Source organism: Nycticebus coucang, chromosome 15 (assembly GCF_027406575.1).
Source record: "Nycticebus coucang isolate mNycCou1 chromosome 15, mNycCou1.pri, whole genome shotgun sequence".
Classification (NCBI taxonomy): domain Eukaryota; kingdom Metazoa; phylum Chordata; class Mammalia; order Primates; family Lorisidae; genus Nycticebus; species Nycticebus coucang.
The window spans coordinates 87125075-87144989 of record NC_069794.1 but is presented as its reverse complement, the minus strand read 5'-3'; the positions used below and the strand labels follow the sequence as shown (position 1 = coordinate 87144989).

Below are 19915 nucleotides of genomic sequence, written 5' to 3'. Positions count from 1 at the left end.
AACAGTACCTCTCTCTCATGAGCAATACGGAAGATTTAATTACTTCTATGGGTGTTTTTATTTTCTTTTGCTTTTTTTGTTTGTGCTGGAGCTCCAGATATAGCTAAAGATAAATGAGTGACCTATTCAATGCCATGGATCCCAGATCTGGGTTACTGAGTATCTGATATGGGCTTCCAGAATCTGCAAATGGTACAAACGCGTGCGTGCAGGCTGTTGCACTGTGCATTCCACGCTTCTGGACTCTGAGTAGTGAGTTACTTGCGTGCGAGTAACTGGCGCATGAGTAAACTGGCGGCGCTAAACAGAAGGTGTACGCTTCAGATGCTTCTCAGTGCCAGTGTGAGGTTTTAAAATGTCAAGTTGTTCTTCTCGCCCTCTCTCTTCAGTTCTTTCTGAGAAAATTCAGTGTAGAAGTAAGTGGGCCTTCATGTCTTCCATGGGTAGGTGGTGGTGGTTCTTTCTTATGAGCTGATGTTTAGTCAGTGATTTTTGAAAGTATTGATCTCATGGTGATTCTCAGCGAAACCAGACATTTCTTTCCTCTGTTTTCATTGTTCATTCAAGAGATCAAGTCTATTCCAAACCATTTTCTTTTGGAATGGACTGCCAGCACGCTTGGCCATGAAAAAGACTGCTTTTCTGCTCCCGCTGAGGGCTTGCAGCTGCTAGGGAAGGTGCCTTTTCCACCGCTGTCATTTTATTTTTGTTTTTCTCCTGGTCTTCTATTTTAATAAGTCTTTGGTTAAGTCTGCCTTGGTTGCTCAGTATTGGTTTGTTCACCCGGGAGTCTCATAATGAGTAAGGACGGAACATCAGGGCGATTTTCCAATTGATTGATAACACATATTTGAGAGGAAATCCCATTTTAATCAAACTTGGATAAATTCCAAAACCCACATGAATTTATTAAAACCTCATCTAAGTGGATCTCAAAACACTCCAGTTAGTATTTGAAGATCAAAGGTCCACTAATTTTTTTTAATGTCATGATTGGACCACATTGAATGCAATTTTGAATGCAAGTTTCTTGATTCATCACTAAATTGTTTTCCATGGAAACTGAAGAAATTGGTAATATAAATTGTAAAGTGGTCTGTGTAATGCTAAGTTAGGCATTAGTTATGTGCTTATTATCTTTATCCACTCAAGATTTTTTTTAAAAAATTACCAGCATAACTCAGATTCAAAATTATTGGCTGTCTTTAGAAAAGTATGCCTTAAAAAATGCCTTCTGAGCTCCATAGCACAATTCACATGTTAACTACCATCATTAATATTTCAAACAGGAATGAGATTATCAGTGTACATTTTATTTTATTTTATTAATATTATTATTTTTTTTTTTTGGTAGAGACAGTCTCACTTTATTGCCCTCGGTAGAGTGCCGTGGCGTCACACAGCTCACAGCAACTTCCAAGTCCTGGGCTTAGGCAATTCTCTTACCTCAGCCTCCCAAGTAACTGGGACTACAGGCACTGGCCATAATGCCCGGCTATTTTTTGTTGTTGTTGCTGTTTGATGGGGGCCAGGTTTGAACCCGCCACCCTCGGTATATGGGGCCAGCACCCTACTCACTAAGCCACAGGTGCCGCCCATCAGTGTAAATTTTAGAGGTTATTTCAATACAAACTGAATACCATAATACGTGCAATTATGCACCTGTAGAATACTTTTCCTTCATAAACATCTTCACACTCCACAAGAAGCTGGGGGAGGTCACTGGTCACAGGGAAGGACTGAAAATTAGAAAGTGGCCACTTTTCCTGCCTTCTGTAACTTTCAGAATAACATTGAGTATGTTCATTTATAATCGTTTTTCTATTCTTAGAGCACAGGGGACTATCACAAGAAAAAGAATTCCTGGTATTAAATAATATTCCAACTCAAACAAAAGTTTGACTAGTAAGGAACAATATTCTGCTGTGGGGTAGAAGATAAGTGGGAAGTAGAAGATTATCCTGATAATTTAATAATGTAACATAAGTAATAATTCACCCACATTGTAAAAGTTTCTATAATTGACATAGTAATGACTTCTATTTGATAGGTTTAGAAAAAACCGATCTCAGCATAAATTTCATTCAAACAGAATTTTCCTAGTCATATGTGCTCTCCTCTGAGGTTATAAAATAATATATTTTATTTAAACTTCCTCTATCATAGGACTGATTTTGTAGAAATTAATACCTCCACTTAAAATTTTTAAGAGTATCATTTAGAATATGAGGTCTTTTTTTTTTTTAAAGGAAGTCCACAATTAAATCATTAGTCTTTAACTAGCACTTCCCTGTCCTTAGTTAGAAACCTAACCACCTGCTGGAGATCACAAAGAAGTCTGTGACATTCTTTCAATCTTAGAATGACAAAAGGAAAAACAGTATACTGTCATAACCAATAGTGTCTATTCACAGACGTAATTTATGGCATGAGTGTATTTTAACACGCATTTATGGTTCTGAACCACAGTGTTTTTTGTTCATGTTGTCATTTTTTTTGTTTTGTTCTCTGCTTCCCACTCTCTATATTATTAAGACCAGAGAAAGGACAAATGATAACTCCATATTAAGGTTGAAAGAGGGCCTCGAGTTGGGCTAGGAGAGTAATTACCAGCTGAAAGTTCACAGGGATCACACGCCCTCCTGGAAGGGGAGAGGTGCGCTGACTAGGTCCAGTCTGGTGATTAGGAGGGAAGCCATTGCAGCCCTGGGAGCTGCGCCCGCTGCCACTGCCCTCTGCTGCCTTTCCCAGTGGTTGGGGGATTTGAAAAAAAAAAAGCAGAGAAAGGGAAACAAAAGGTTATTAAAATGCAATTTATAGACATAAAACGGATTAGAGATGACATTTTAACGGTGGACTTTTTGAGAGCTGAGGGAGGAGAGAGAGGCATTATTAGATTTGCTCAGCTTGATGAAGAACCGATGACTAAGATGTCAGTTCCAATTTATTTTTCCTCATTTAACGCTGTTTATTATTTTTACTGATAATTTTCCTAATGCTTTAAAGTTCTTCTTTTGCATTTTGCTCATGCAAATAGAGCATTTCAATCTAATTGAACAAACCCATACTAATCAGCGTGCATATAATTGTGATACTGGGGAAGCTTGGTTCTAAAATAGAGACCTGGTATGTGACACTTGACCTGTAGATGGCAATAGAGAGCTAATTACGAAATTGCCGTCTTCAGGGACTAGACACACACCTTCATATTCCTAAGAGCAAGTGTACTTCGATTTTTTTCCTAAATAAAACAAAACACAATTTTTTTTAGAAAGATTAAAACCTCGCATTGCTTTCCATGAACACTGGGATAGCCTAGTTTATAATCAGAACACCAAATCCTCCAAGCAATCTTTATTTTAAATGCCTGGTGCCCTGGCATGTTTTTGAAATGCCTTTGTGAATTTAGAAGCAGAAACTGTCATCAGCATCACACCAGTACCGCACTTGAAAGAACTCACAAGTCTCTTTCTAAAGAAAATTGTGCAAGTTGCATCCTGTCATGGGCAGAATGGAGAAGCAGGCATAGAGCATGCTTATTGTTCTTCAGATTTGGAGGTTGAATCTTTTATTCCCAGATAGCCAAAGGCTAACATCTTATTCCAGGTTGAACAGCTTTGAGAACCTGTCTCGTGTTCTATTTTTTGTCTTTTCTGTTAATCATAAGCACTTAATATATAGTAAAAGCTATTTTGTGTTTAATTTTATTTTCCATAGTTTCCTAGGGAAAATTTGACTGTTTTTATATCATTTTAGTTTAGAAATATAATTAACATTCACCTTTAAGTGTAGCTCTGCTTTTGAAGATTTACTCTTAAAGAAAGAAATTCATATTGCTGTGATGGGCTTCCCAAACCTGTTTTATTCCCCCCTTTCATTTCATAGTTACGAAGCCCTCAGATTCAAGCCTGGTGGGGTAATACTTTGGGGGGTGGTGGTCCAATCTGCTTTCTCTTAGGTGGCTAAGGCTGATCGCAGTACTTTATTTAATTGTTAAGCATTTTCCATTTTATGACGTATGAAGAGATGTTTGTATCTTCTGAAATGGAAAAGACACAATGAAATGTGTATTCAAAAACTTGTTTCATAAACTAGATCTATTCTAACACATTGGCCTGCAAGATATTCGTAAGGGATTCGTGTCTTTTCCTGCGTTTTTATTTTCAATGTGAAGATTCAGGATATTAGCTAGTTACCCTGCAGAAGAGGCATCGTAACTATATATACATATATAGTGAGTGAAGAACAGCTTGGTCTGGAGTCTTAATTCTTTAGCACAATGTCGATCCACTGAGTTGCCCCCATTTCTCTCTGCTCAGCTGGACCACGGGTTTACCATCAAGAGATCAGGGTCTTTGGACTACTACCAACAACCAGGAATGTATTGGATAAGGTATGAGATGGTGCAGCTCAACAGTCAGTGTTTCCATGGCAACGTGCTGGCAGTCTCCATTAACCAGTTTCTTCGGTGGATAAACATGCTTTTGATTTGTTACCCAGTCCATATGCTGCTTTATCGGTTTCATTTTAATCTTGATTGAGATGCCACACCCCCTCATTCCTTTTTTTTACCCATTATTCACACTGACATTGGCCAGCTTTCTTTCCATTGCACATGCTCAGTATCTATTCTCCTTATGGTTAAAAGGACAGTATATTTGGTGCTAATGCCAAAGCATTTTCCTGATGTTGCTAATTAAAACAATGATTTCCAGTGCTCTTCTGTCCTTTAAGAAATGGAAGAACAATAGCACTTCAGTGTCTGTTCTGTAGAAGTATATACTGTCATTTTAAAATCATCAAGCCCAACCTTGACCTGATTAGATGGAACAATGCATTTCACGTTAGTAGTAGCAGCACCTCCAAGTCCAGCGGGCTATAGAATGCATTGTGTGTGTTGGTAAGCTTGTGTTTTCAAATTCGCCACCTTTTTGTTTTGTTTTCATTTTATTGTTACCTCTCTCCTCCTGGAAATCCCTGTATGTACTAGCTATTGCATGAATTTATTTTTTCAATATTATGCAACTGTCAGATTCTTTAGCTGGCTTATCTGCTCAAGCAAAAGGGAGTATGGGAGGTATCGATTTTCTCTAAGGGGGTTAAGAATTCTATACAATCGTTTTCTATTCCAGTCAACTGTCGTGGCATTTCCTCCAAGGGACATTGTTTGTGTCTCTTTACGTTATCCACCAGCAGGATGGTTTCTGATGGTTTGAGAAATGAACTGTGAGAAGTCTTAGGGAACTTTTTTTCTCCATCTTAATGTTTCTGAAATGATCTCCAGGTAAAGCTCCACATCCTAGCATTTGCCAGAACAACAACAACAACAAAATCCACTGGTTTTGGCATCTGTATACCCCCAAATATAGAACCTATCTGTAGTAATATAGTGGCTGCCTAATATTGTTTTATGGAGTAAGACTGCTAAGTTTTACAAAAAATATACATGAATATATATTTCATATATGCGAGGACTATCTGGAAAGATAGCTGGATACTTTCTGGATAACCACTGCATATAATTTTAGCCCCCAATTATTACCCCTGATTATTTTGCTATAATTAGGCACTCAAAGCAAAGAATAAAAGAAATCAGAAGAGAGCATACCTTGACAAATGATCCACATCCAGAAATAATAAAATCATGACCATTTCCAAATCTGTGTCAAATAAGAAAATACCCAAAGCTCAGTAAAATGCTTTAAAGTCATTTTTACATAGAAAGCTATTTTTATATTCTCCCTTGCTGGACACGCAGGAGTTGCATGTCAACCTTTTTATTTATCTAAATAATTAGCTTTATAGATGTAGAAAGAACTTAGTTTTATTTTTAACCTTTCTGTGGAGTGGAGCGGGGGGAGTGAATTTGTCATCATTTGCCTTTGTGCAGACTCTGCTTCCGATTTTTTTAACATGGAAGATGATTCATCCATCTTTTGCTTTTATTGAAAGAATATGTATTTCCAGAAGAGTGCACATATCATGAATGCTCAGCTCAATGAAATTTCACAACCTGAACATGCCCCTGGGAGCAGCACCCAGATCAGACACAGAGCACACCCAGCCCCCCCAACACACACCCCTCCAGGTCCCTCCAGGAGGGTCATCTCATCCCAAGGGTAAACACTGACCCTAGAGACTATCCACATTAATTAGCTTTGGCTGGTTTTGTACTTTATATAAATTGAATCACACCATGCTCCATCCTTTTTTAATTGTATGTCTCCTAACCTCAGGCATATTAGCCAGATATATGTGTGAAGTTGGTATACAATTAAAAATAGGCATCAAGGATGTCTAATTACAGTTGTGCGTATTTGTATCATAAAAATCACACGTGTAAGTTTATCTACTCCTGGAAAAAGACAAACCCTTAGAAACGTAAATTACTTAATTTGTAGGATTAAGGGTGGGAACAAAACCCCAAGTAAACACAATAATTGATAAGTGTTGCCACATCTAAAAAAAACTGTAACTGAAATCCTAGCATTGGTTCCCATCAGCAGACAGAATGTCACATCCCTGAGTAATGGGCAGGAGCAGATGGGAAATAATCTCTTTTTTCTTCCACACATAAACTGCTCTGCTTTCCAGCTGGGGGCAGTAACAACAATGTTTATAGTCAGTGCCTTTCTAAACAGCGGGCCTAGGATGCGAAACTAAATTGGAGAAATGATGCTAAAAACTCATCGGCATATATGCTTAATTAGGAAGTTTTATAATGCCATTTAGCCCCAGAACGAACGCACTCTCCTCGCTGATGGCAAACGCTTGCCTTTTATCTCCTTGGAAATAGGAGCATTTGTCTAACCAGCGTGGCAGCCAACTTTCTACCATAAACAATCATTACAGGCGAACATCCCCCTGCCTGTTGTTGTGTTAAAGTGCCCGTGGCTGTTTTCACTACTCAGAGCAGAACACTGGGAGTCATGTTCACTTTTTCGTGTAAGGCAGCTCACAGCAGAGCACAGGCTAGAAAAACCATCTTTTCAGGGCTCCCAGAATTGGCAGGTCCCTCTTAATTGGTTTTCTGGCAATTGTGAAGCAATAGTGGGGGTCTATTTTCCTCCCTCTGTCCTTCATTCTTCCACCTCTTAGCAGAGAGCAAGGCGTCAGCATTCTCTACCTGGGTTATTTATCCAGGAGACTTTGTTCCTGTAACCCAGAGTCCAGGGGGGACGCCATCCCAGGATGAGCTCCCTAGGTCCTTCCACACTCTGCTAGCCCCCAAAGCCATCATTTTTTCCCCTGCTGCAAGTCACTGGAAAACACTGAGATCCCGTTACATTTCCTGGAAATGTGTCCTTATTCAAAGGGGGCACAGTCACACCATCGCTGCCTTTCCCAAGTGAAGCTGTCACCTCGGCAGGTGCTGTGCCATTAAAACATGGAGAAGAATTCTGCATCTTGTCTTCAGCACACGTAACAGGGCAACCACCAGAACTGGGTGACCCAATTATAGAAGACAAATATCAAAACAAGGCAAAAGCTAAAAATGCTAAATAAGATAAAACAGGGAGGTGAGCTATAAGACAAAAGGGCGGTGAGTTCCCAGGCATGACGTGACTAAAATGTCCATGTTGGATTCGGATCCCCGAAACAGTGAGTAATGAGGCAGAGCGGTGGCAGCCGTGTGCCGCCTCTGCAAGGCTATTAAAAGCTGTCATGCTCAGTTGTTAAAAGGAATGAGGTCAGTTAAATGCATGTTGCTCAGCGCAGGTTTAAGAGAACTGTTCCCAGGGAAGCCAGGGAGAAACCACAGCATGGTGTGAGAAGGGCTCTGGGGCCAACCTCAGCCAGCAGTAGCCAAGCGCACACAGCAAGTTGCCCCGCCTTGTGGCTTGCTTGGTGGCAGTTGTCTTGGCCTAGCTGGGCTGGGTGAGAACTCAGTCCCTGCTGAGTGTCAACACACTGCTGGAAGGAGGAACAGGCCTCTAGCAAGGGAAGAGCCACACCCCTCCACCCTACCCCAGCCTCCCTCTGTAAAAGGAAGTTTGGGAGGTTAAGTTTAACACATAGCAAAGCCACGGACTTCAACTTCAAAACCTTTTCAACTGCGATTACGGAGAAGTCCAGGAAAGCAGTAAGGACTGGGCTTGCAGTTGTACCGTGCTCCCCAACGGTAAATTGTTAGGGAGATACCTGTGCCTGTCTCAGCATAAAGGTCACCAGCAGTCACTGAGAGATCCTTGGGAACAGCAAACCATCTGTGTTACATTTTACCAAGAGAACCAGGTTGCTCACTGTGGGAGGTTTTAGTTTTCCTTTTCGTAGGCCCCTGAACAGAGGATTCCAATGACATACATGTGTGTTTTTAAAATTCAACTTCTTACTAGAAATGAAAACAAGGCCACAGCATTCCAAACCTTCCTCACTGGGTATAAACTGAAGTGAGATTTTAACGTTTTTCTGAGATTCTTGATGATTCTGTATTAACAGAAAATTATGTGATGTGACCTTGCTTTAGAATTTTATCTCATTTTGCTGTAAAAGTAAACATCCACACTATTTTCTATGCATTCATTCCTGCCATACCTTGTGGATGCTCCTTAGCGATGTTCATTGATAGGATACAGGCTTTGTTGGGTGTAAATGTGTAGAAGAAAATACAAAACAAACTTAATTATAACTGTTGGCATGCATTTTATCAAGGAAGTCCTTGTCAATATGCAGAAGCCAGACAATGTGTCAAACACGTAGCACTTTTAGAAACTTAAAAGTCTTGGAAATTGGAGAGAATGTAGCTTTGCAGTCAAGAAGCCCTGGGTTTGGGTCTAGTCCAACCCACTTCCTGCGTTGTCCTTGGGCAAGTTACATTCTCTCTGATTTTCAATTTCCCCATCTGTAAAAAGGAGAAAAGCATTATCCACCTTTCAAATCTGTGGTGAGGATTAAATGAGCTCCCTATGCTCATTTAATGACAGGTGAACTGGGCATGGGGATGTTCGCCTCAAATGCTGTCGCAGAGTCCAGCCTAAAAAAGAGACTCAGAAGGGATTCCTTGTCTATTTCCCTGTCTTCCAAGAGCAAGTCACCCACTCCACAGGAGAGGCAGATTTTCCTGGGGAAATTGGTCTCTTTCCAGACTGAAGGATTTGTTATTAAAGTAGAATCATAAAATCTGTTGATGCTCTGATGAGGGTACCTGTCTCAGTAACTTATATGCCGTATATCTTGTGAGAATTTATGGCATTCCATTTCACCTAAGGTTCCTATAGGCAAAAATCCTGGTGAAGTGTAAATTTAGAATGCTATCCTCTAGGACAGGGATTGGAAAACAAGGCCAGTGGGCCAAATCTAGCCCACTGCTTGTTTTTGTTAAAGTTTCATTGAAACACAGTCACACATTCACTTACAATCTATCTGTGGCTGGCTTTGCCCTACAGAGGGAGAGTTGACTAGTTGTGTCAGAGAACCATCATGACTTATCAACCTAAAATATTAACTAATGGCCCTCTCCAGAAAGAGTTTTCTGACACTCATTCTAGGGGGGGGAAGCTGTGTCTGAATTAAAAGGCACCACCAATAAGAATATAAATCCTTGAGAACAGGGATAGGACTTGTTTAAAACCTTATCTCTTCTGCCTAGTAGAATGGCTGGCACATAGTAGGCCTTCAAGAAATATTTGTTAAGTTATTGAACACATGATTGCATTCTTCAAAGAAGGGGCCATTCTTCATTGCTTTTCAGGATAGCCGTGTTTTGGGGGTACATCAGAGTATATGCAATCAAACTCATATGAGATGCTCTAGAATAACACCCCATTTTTAGCAGGAATGAACATTTTGGCAAAGCTAAAATTGTGCCATAAAAGAGGTTACCCCTGCTAAAGCATCTTCTTAGAAAGTACAACATTTTCTTAAGTTTGTTAAGACAATCTATACCCGTGGTTGTTGTTTAGGTTACTAATATGAAGGACAACAACATGGCAGCTTAGTTAAGTCTTCATAAGCAAATCAGGGGCTGTCGGGTAAAGGAAACACGAATTTTGTGCTCTACAAGCCTGAGCTTAACCCCCACCAATGGATGGTAATTTAAACTCTCTGATGGGAGGCCATCAGAAACCCACCGCAGAGCTGGGCCAATTTAAGACTCTATTAAGAACCAGGTCAGTGAGAGAAGCTTGTGATTAAGATTAGTGGTGCAGAAGTGTAGAGTCAACTCTCCCAGGAAAATAGGCAGTAATATTGAAGCTAGTCACACCTACAGAGTAGCTTGCAAGGCTACTCAGTTGCATCCCACGAAGGCCTCTTTTTGCCATTTTAATGATCATCTTTACTTTAGGAAAAAATCATGCTGTGTCTCCAGATATGGTGCAGTTCCTGGCAAGGCACCAAAAGGATATGAAAGCAAAACAAAAACAGAACCACAATCAGCTTGACAGCTACCCCAAGGAAATGAGAATGGTGGATATTCCAATCCATTTGTCAGTTTAATTTTACTAGCAAGCAAAACATTTCCAAAATGGCAAGCAAATTGTAACTTAGTCCCTACAGAGGGAGGGTAAGCAAAAGACAGGGTTCCCGAGATTAATGCCCCGGCAGCTGCATCCCAGTTCAGTCTCCTAGGTGGTATGAATAATGGATGGGCTAAAAGGCAAAATGCACAATAATGTTCTTTTATTAATGAAATGAAGACTATTTGTGATGGCTAGCAATAAATTAAGAAAAGCAAGGAAAGGAAAAGCAGTCAACGTTCGCCTCTGAAAAATGCAGTTACTTAAATCCAATAATTGCTGCCATGACAAAGAACATTGCCTTCCAACTACAATGAGGAACATCCCTTGTGAATCCTGTACATCTTGCAGGACAGAAATATTTTTGGTCCAGAGACTGTTAAGGCCTATTGTTTGCTGAGAGAAAAACATAACCCATTATAGTAGATTGTAGTAGATTGATGGCGATATTAAGCATATTCATAGAATTTCATGGGTGAAAGTTTCCCTAGGGGTCACGCACAGTAGCAGCCCCTTTCAGTCTGTGGACCTGGAAATCGGGGCTTGGTGAGGCTGGAAAACATGTCCAAGGTCACATAATTAGCTGAGCTAGCACAGAAAGCTAATTTTCCTGACTTCCACCAACTGCTGCTTCCATGGGGATTTAACTAAAGCTACCAGACAAGACAAGCACAAGAAGTATGGGGTGACCCAGACTGGCAAAATCAAGGGTGATGCTCCAATTCACATTCTTTTTTATTTTTTTTTTTTTTTTGAGACAGAGTCTCACTATGTTGCCCTCAGTAGGGTGCTGTGATGTCACAGCTCACAGCAACCTCAAACTCTTGGGCTTAAGCAATCCTCTTGCCTCAGCCTCCCAAGTAGCTGGGACTATAGGCACCCGCCACAATGCCCAGCTATTTTTTTGTTGCAGTTGTCATTGTTGTTTGGCAGGCCCAGGCCGGGTTCAAACCCACCAGCCCCGATGCATGTGGTCGATGCCCTAACCCCTGAGCTACAGGCGCTGAGCCTCCAATTCACATTCTTAATTTGTCCCTGACCTTTCTCCCTCATGCTGTGTTTCTCCCTTAACATCACATAGACACAGATGATGGATAGATAACGTATTTATGCTCATTTCCAAATATGGTGTCAGAAATAAGTTAGGACTTAAACTATCTAAGCATACATGGAGGATAGTGTCACTTCACTGTAACAGGAGAAGCCACTGGCCAAATTCGTTAGATGTGGCCCTTGTTGGAATAAATCTCCTGATGTTAAGCCAACGCTGTCTTTTCTTTAGGGATGCCTGGGGTCATGGCAGGCATCAGAATGTGATGGGGATTCATTTCTCTAAACTCTGCAGCTACCACATGAGTAAAGCTACAAACTCCGCTGCCCTCCTCTTCCCCCACCCCCGAGTTGCTGAGATAACTGGCATTATTTTACCATTTATTTGTTTTCATACTTGATCTAGTATCTTGTGATAATCAAGGGCCTAAGCAGTCTGAGGGAGGAGTATTAAGGGTTTCATCTGGGTGGCACAGGGTCAGATTAATACATTTCTCTATGTCATTTTACTTAATCAACTGTGTACGCTCTTTACCAAGTTCCCAGGCCACCGTTGCTCAGCCCTCCCCGGCATACGGTATACAGCAGTCACTGCTGTGAGCATATTTGAAGTCACTAGGTTAGAGCTTCAGCTTTGGTTGCCATTGGTCAACTCCAGAATCTCAAGAGATCTCTTTGCTCAACTCTAACCTGTGGTCATTAGCACCAAAATGTGATGTACTCCTCAGATTCTCTCCTGAACTCTGAATGCAGGGGTGACTTCCTAAGGAAACACTTGGGAATTCTACTGCAAGTCCATTCATATAGGTTCCAACAACGAGCCACGAACAAAATAACTAATAAAATAATAAAACTGCTAGGAATTCTTAAGTGTTAAGGAAACATCAGACCCGTACCTAAGGACATCCTTACTTTACGGAGATAGTTACTAAGGAGGTGAGACCCTGTTTGCTTGACATCTGAGAATTTTTTGTGATTGATAAAGAGTAAAGCTGCCTTTCAGAATGTTGAAAGAACCCAGAATTAAATTTGTGATGTAAGACTTCAGACATCAAATTACATTTCAAATGCTCTTCTTTTTATTTGGGGGGAAGGGAAGATTATCATTTGCATTACATACTTTTTATCTTATAAAAATTATATAATAGTATAATATGTAATAGTCTGTTTCTGTGCTGAATTCATCTGTCCTGAAATGGATATAGGAGCTACAGAAGTCGGGTATAAGAGATGAACTGCACAAATTTTAGAGTCAAGTTAAATTACGTTTCTAAAGATACCATAAATGACACTTCTTACTGAGATAAGAACTTGGACCACAATAAGTGTCTGATGAATGGGGGAATGCATACGTGCAAGAGAATATTAACTTTATCTGACAGAAATATTCAAAACGTAAATTGTATTCTTAAATATTGACTCAATACTTTTAACGTCTTACTCTTTTGTGGTATAGACTTGCTTTGGGTTCTATTTTCTTTTCTTCTTTTTTCTTTTTTGCCATTCAGAAAATATATAATCTCCTAAAATAATTCTGTATTCGTTAAGAACTATTTCCTATGTGCCTGATACATGTGCCACAGTCTGGTGAGCATTCTGGAAAGTGCAGAGCAGTTTCAAATTCTACCATGGAGGCATTCATGTGGTATTTAGGAAATATGCAAAGAACAGATAATAGAAGGCCAGTCTCCATTAAGTGCGAAAAGCTTGGTCAAGACAGTTCTTGCCTGAGGAGTTCAGAAAGAAAAAGTGTGATACAGGATGGCATTTGATCCAGCCTTGGCAAATGCATAAATTCAAGTGGGCAGAGAGGAGGAGAGGTCATTTCAAGTTGGTGAACACCTTGAGCCAATATGTAGAGGTGAGAATGATTGAAGTACATTCAGAAATAGGTCAGTTAGGTCCGTTTTTATAGCAAGTGAAGGAAACCCAAACCAAACTGGCTTAGGCAAAAAGGAAATTTATTCCTTCACATAACCTGAAAGGGCCGCAGGTCGGGTCCAGTTTCAGCGGTGAGTGGATTCGGCACTCAGCCAAATCCTGGTTTCTTTCCATGCTTCAAAACCTGACTCCTTGTGTTGGCTTTAACCTTGGGCTTCCTGGGGTACATAGATGCAAGAAGCAGCTCCAGGCCTTCCATGCTGTCAGAAGGGAGATTCACTGTAAATGTGAAGTCCAGAGAAAGCCTCTCTGTATCCTGTTGACAGACCAGGGTGCCCACCCTGTACAGCCATCGTGGCTCTAGGGGCATGCAGGAAGGTCAGACTCACTCCTGGTTTACAAGCCCACTCCCACCCCCGTCCCAGGCATAGGAGTAAGGTCACCATCAATGTTATCACAAGAGTATGGGAGTGGGAGGTGTCCAAGAGAAATTAAACTTTGTTTAACGGTCGGCAGAGTTAAGTGATGCTGTGCTAGAAAATCAAGTGTCCGGCAGAAGGACATAAAGTCTGCTGATGTCGTGGGATCATTTGAGTCATAACAGGAAATAGACACTGGAAGTTTTTATTGTAAGCACATTGCAAAGATAGGTCAAGGGATTGGACTTTATGAGGAATTATAAATAAATTGGACCTTGTGGAAATTGACCTCTCGGTTGTGTGCAGGATGCAGTGGGGGGGGGGGGGTTGGGTGCTCCCGAGAGAAATAGACAACCTCTGTTGTACGTTGGCATATTTCAAAAGCCCCGGAGTCCATAGACTATATATGGTGTGCAGTGAACTGTGAATAACACAGGGAGTGTGTCCAAGACTCAACCAAGGTTTTTGGTCCTCCAAAAACCTACAGTGTGGCAGGGAAGACAGTTCATTAGAGTCACTTAGGAGGCAGCATGCACAGTGATAATGGTGCTAGATTGTGACAGGGACAGAGAAGCAGGAAGGTCCTAAAATAACTCATGGAAGCAGAGTGAGCAGGGGCCCAGGGAGGAGAAACCCGGGGACGGTGACACCTCTGGAGCATCTCTGCGAGGAAGTCAGTTGTGAGCCCTCAACCTAAGTTGCAGCTTTTGAGAATATTGTGAGCACCAGGGTGGATAGGAAACCACATCTCTGTCATCAGACCTAAGTCTCCCTAGAAGTTTCAAGCCAGCCCCCGAGTCAGATTGGGATCATGCACACAGGGGACCCTGCTTGCTGTTCCTAAGAGAAGTTTCTCTGACCATCAGTGCCTGCCTGTGGTCGGCATCTTCTCCCCAGCTCACGCTGGGCAGGAACAGAGAAGGAGTGAGCTACTGGAGTGCAAGGACTCCGATTCATTCTGCTTCAGCAGACTTCAGATGAAGTTATGCGTGAGAAGAACTGAGTTGTGTTTCTAGTTAGTGGTGCAGTCTGGGAAAGTCTTTCCACATACCCCAGCCTCAGTTTCCTTGCCTATAAAGGCAGAGCATTGAACAAAAATACTTTTAAATCCTCTTTCAATTCTAAGTGTCTCTAAACCCAAAAAAGACGACCATCAAGACCTTATTCCATGACACATGCTCATGCCCATGATATACTTCCATGAATAAATTCTTCCAGGATATTAGGGAACCATGCACCTGCAGGCTCAGGAGCATTTGGGCACAAGGTCTCAGCTACAGAGGCAGCCACCCAGAAAGCTGCAGAGAGGGGTAACAGGCAAGCATGGCCAGAACTAACTGCCTAAAAGGGGTCAGAGCAAGGGCTCTCCAGGCAGAGGGACAAGTAAGGAAGAGGATAAGATTTTCCTCAAAAGCATTTTCAGAAATTAAGGTGAAAATAAGGTATTGGGACCATCCAAGCACAAGCTTACCATTACATGCCACCAGCTTCTGGAGAGGCTGGACTATGGTATTCACAGAGAAACGGTACATTTCAGTGGCTGCAGCCAAGGGGGTGACTTGGAGTAATTGAAGAGGTTATGGGGATATGAGTAAATATCAAGAAGGTGCCAGTGGCAATGAGGAAGGGAAAGTCCTCTGAAGTGCTGATCTGGACTTCGGTTGCACTGCTTTCCCCTAACCCGCAGTTACTCAATTTTGCAACAGTATCTCACATCAAATTGTAAAGGTGAACACCTTGACATTTATGGGAGTCTTGGTTGTTTAGAAAACATTTGCACATCCATTTTTCCCCATAGCAAGGGTGGGAAGGAATCATTCCTGCTCCTTATCTAACAGAAGCGAGAGCTGAGTGAATGATTCACAAAGGCACAAGCCAGCCATGGACAAGGCAGGGCATGAAATTCCTGACCACAGCCCCTGCACTTTGCCTCCCCACATCTGACTGCCTCTGTTCACGAGTCGGGAGTCAGTCCAACCCCTAAGACTCCTTTGGGAGTCAGTCCAACCCCTAAGACTCCTTTCTTTCTCAGAAGGTAGAAATAGAAAGTTTTTTTTTTTTATGGCCAAGGGATTTTTATTACTGTCAGATTAGCTACAGAATGTTTTTTTATGTAAAGCAGACTAAATAGACGTCTGTTTTTCTACAAACATTGAACTCTACACAAACAACATTTTCAGTTTGCTTTGAGAGCAAAATGCCATGTGTTGTAACTTTACAGTGTTTTAAATACAGTTAGGAATCTAGATTTATGATGCTGAAAATATCATAAAATCAATGGGTATAAACCCAGGAACTATACGAGGGTCCTTAAAAATTCAGTAAGTAGAAGAATCAAAGGTAGACATTTCAACAAGCCGGTTATTGGATCATTGTATTAACAACCTAGTAAAACAACAAGTGAATTATTAAAGTTTATCTTCCTCGTTGGTTTGTAACACTGTTACTCAGTGTGTGGAGAGTTTTTAAAGTAGAACAGTTCCCCGTAACGAAGCCATTTACTAGACTGGCCCTACACTTTGCCTCTTTTTCTCTTTATTACTTCATTTTGGAACTGTGATTGCCTATTTTAGATCTAAGATTGCTCTAATGCTATACCACAGTTGTATGGGGGGTTTAGTTTTCACTTTGTTCTCAGAACCAGCCTTGCTATAAATTTATCTCTGTTCTTTGAAGAAGCTTAACAGTAACTTTTCAAGAGGAAAAATAGTGGCATATATCCCTGCAGAGGAAAAGTAATCTCTTAAAAGCAGAAAACCTCCAGGCTATATCCTTTTAAAGAGGGATTTTTCAAACAAGAATGCCTTCAACTTTTATTAGCATTCTATATTTTTCTTCAGACTTTGTACCTGCTCTTCTGCTGTGTAAGGTTTCTCTGTAATGACTCCATTCCTCCCACACCCATTAAATCCACGGTAAAGTCCCCTGCTGCTCCCATTCTGACATTGTAATAACTTCCAGAGCTACAGGCAGATGACACAGCCGAGATCAGCCAGTGTTTTCTCAGGAAAACAAGCCATGGAGACTGAGCACTGAACTACCTATGGAACTGAATGTCATGTTCATAAACTACCACATACTCTGATGAAAAGGAACTTTGCAAAGGGAAATCCTTGGGGAGGTTTCCATTTGATTTGCTTGCATTCAAAGCAGTGTTCAATTGCAGGCTTTGGTTTCATTAAAATTAAACCAGTCCTTCCCCCAAGATTCAGCCACACGCCCTCATCAGCAGGTGATAATGTCATTGACAGTGAGGAGGGACCACAAGCACAGGAAGAGCTTGTGGGTGTGTTTGAAGGTCTGACAACTTCATCACCTTTGACCTTTATCGTAGGGTGCCCCTGAGCTGTGTGTTAATGCACGTGGCCCCTGGGCGTTCCTACTTGTCACACACATAGGACTGAGGCTTCCGTACAACTTGGAGATTCTCTGGCCAGCCTAGAAGCCACCAAGGGCAGATAGATGTGGAGCTAGCAGGATTCCGGGCAGGGCTGGGGAGAGGCCAAGCCCGGGACATCACCCCTCCTGCCTGTGCTGCTGATGTCATGACCAGATCCCTAAAAAGCTGGATTTCGGGGGAGCAGAAAGCTCCCCAAGAGTGGTGACTGTTGTCAACAAAAGTGAACTATGATTGGGAACTTGCCTGGCAGATTTTTCTGACCTCAGAAAGTTCTAGGAAGCGTTTATGTTGCCATTTCCCTCGGCCTAATTGTCCTCTTTCTCATTTTATGCCCCTGCTAGACCACCGCTCTTGATAAGGAGAGGCAGGTTTTCCGACGAAGACGCCACCAGGATGTGAGGAGTAGGTTCAAGGCGCAGCCAGCCCCACCGGAACTCAACTCGGAATCAGAAGACTACTCCCCAAGCTCCTCCGAGACTGTTCGCTCCCCCAACTCGCCCTTTTAATAAGACCCTTTTACTCAAAGTCCTAGCTTAACCCTTTGAGACTCTAAGATTCCTCCCAGCCCCCCAAAATTTATGTAAAACAGTTTCATCTGATCTATCTGGCACTCAAAACTTGAATGGCAGGACAGAAAGTATGTTTTCAGGTATCTTTGTAGCGATTTCCCTCTATTGAATGAGATGACATGTGGTATTTGTGCAGATGGTAATTTGCTGCTAACAGGGTCTTCAAAGGGTTAAGGCTAATTTGCAATTTTTTTTTTTTAAATATAGAAGCAATGAATATTTTCATCAGTCAAGCTAGATCTGCAGTGGGTAATACAGTTTAGCACATGTTAACCTTCTGAGTGCATAGAATTTGTATCGCGAACCCTTACTAGGGGACGTTTTGGGCCTTTGGGTGAACACACACACTTGTTTTCTCGATATTTGCTGCAGATCAAGCCATGTTGTTAGACTCTGAAATGTCCAGACAAGGACATCTAGAGTGCTGTCTTGCTCATCCCTCTCTGTGGACTTAGAACGTGGTAGATTGATAGCTTCGGCGTACACACCCCTCTATTCTTCCTCACTGTCCACTTAAGAAAGGCAACTTTTCCCATTAGAGATAGGACTGTGCTGCTGCAGTGAGCCTGCCCTCCCCTACTGTCTCCACTTGAAGATGGACTGATCACGCCCCAGCAATGCTGCTCCCACGTCAGCTGCTCCGAGCACCGGCGCAGACCCTCGGGGAAGCACGGTGGCCCGTCTGGTGCTTGGTGAGGGTCTGACTGCTCACTGTCAGGCATCTCCAGGAAAGAAGAAACTGGCAGAACAGAACAATAAATTGCCAGGTGCTGTAGAGGGCTGGAATTCCAAACAGAAAAAGGAGACAAGATTCTGTGCTTTTTCTCACCTGCTTCTCCATGCACTGTGTTTGCCAGTGTGCGCTCCACACAGGGTAGGAATCCGTGTGGGAAGTGCTTTAACAGGTAGCTGAGCTGAAAGCACAGGGGGGACAGAATCCAGAATGTTCTAAAAATGGGTATGAACTGGTGCACCTTTAGGTTACCTATGTAGTCACCCAGGAAGGGTAGGATAAAAGACCTAGAGACGATAGGACTAAGGCTAGAACTTCCATTCCCTAAGACAACTTCTTTTTGTTTTTGGAGACAGTCTCACTCTGTTGTCCAGGCTAGACGGAAGTGGCCTCACCATAGCTCACCGGAACCTCAAACTCCTGAGGTCAGGTAACCCCCTGCCTCTGCTTCCTAAGTAGTATGGACTATAGGCTAGCACCACCTCGCCTGGCTAATTTTTCTTTCTTTTTTTTTTTTTTTCTGTAAAGACAGGTCTCACTCTATTGCCCAGGCTGGTCTTGAACTCCTGGTCTCAAGGAAGCTTACTGCTTCTGCCTCCTAAAGTGCTAGAATTATAGACTTGAGCCAGCCTAACCGCTCAGCGGTGACTAAGCACCCTCAACTTTGTACACTATCCAGGGGTACATACTGTCTTTCTGTCTCGGCCTAGTCCTGTTTGAGACCTGTATTTTCACCCTCATTACCAAATCTATTTCCCTTCCCCTCTTGTCTCCAGACCTGAGATAAGATACTGCAGTGCCAAACCCAAGGACATGTCTATTACCAAAGGGCACAATGTCTACATTCTCATCATAATAAACCCCTACTTGTGGAACATAGGATTTGAGAATGAGGGCCCAAGACTTCTGCAGGTGACTGCACTGTTCAGAAAGGACTGTCCCATGTGTGTCGCAGGCTCACATGTGCTCCCAAGGTGCTCCTGGAGACAGCCGGGAGTAGTGTCTCACAGAATCTGCATCAGGATGGCTGGGCAGTGCTTGCCTCTCTGTTTCGAATATTTAACACTCCAGGACCTGGGAGTCTTGAAACTCCTGAACGGCCTTTCTGTAGTCAGGTCTTTACTTCCCAGCTGCTCTTCACCTGCTGCTTTTCTGTTCTTCATCTCTTAAACCCTGGTCTACACAAATAGAGTTTTAAATCATAGCACGTCATTACCTTTTCAAGGCAGTCTCCCCACTTTTTTGCTCTTCCACACTTAGCTTTATCTCTGTGGTCTGTGTTGTCCTGACATGTAAACAGTATCCCATTTACTGAGAGTCTTTTTCCCCCTCTTAGAATGTCCCGAAATGATAAGACACAAAATCAGAAAGTAGCATAAATCAATAAATGGGTTGAGTTGTTCTAG

General features: G+C 42.1%; 1 protein-coding gene across 4 annotated transcripts in view; it reads left to right on the top strand.

The window, feature by feature from the left end:
* DCLK1 (doublecortin like kinase 1) overlaps window positions 1–18397 on the top strand; it is a 374298-nt gene extending 355901 nt beyond the window's left edge. For 3 of the 4 annotated variants that reach the window (XM_053563609.1, XM_053563610.1, XM_053563612.1), the window contains one exon: window positions 17549–18397. In XM_053563609.1, coding sequence (XP_053419584.1) covers window positions 17549–17713 — 165 coding nt within the window. In that variant the 3' untranslated portion in view covers window positions 17714–18397. Of the gene's footprint in view, window positions 1–4319; window positions 4394–17548 lie in introns of all 4 variants that reach the window. The other variant, XM_053563611.1, reaches the window with a different exon arrangement.
* Window positions 18398–19915: the final 1518 nt, after the last annotated feature.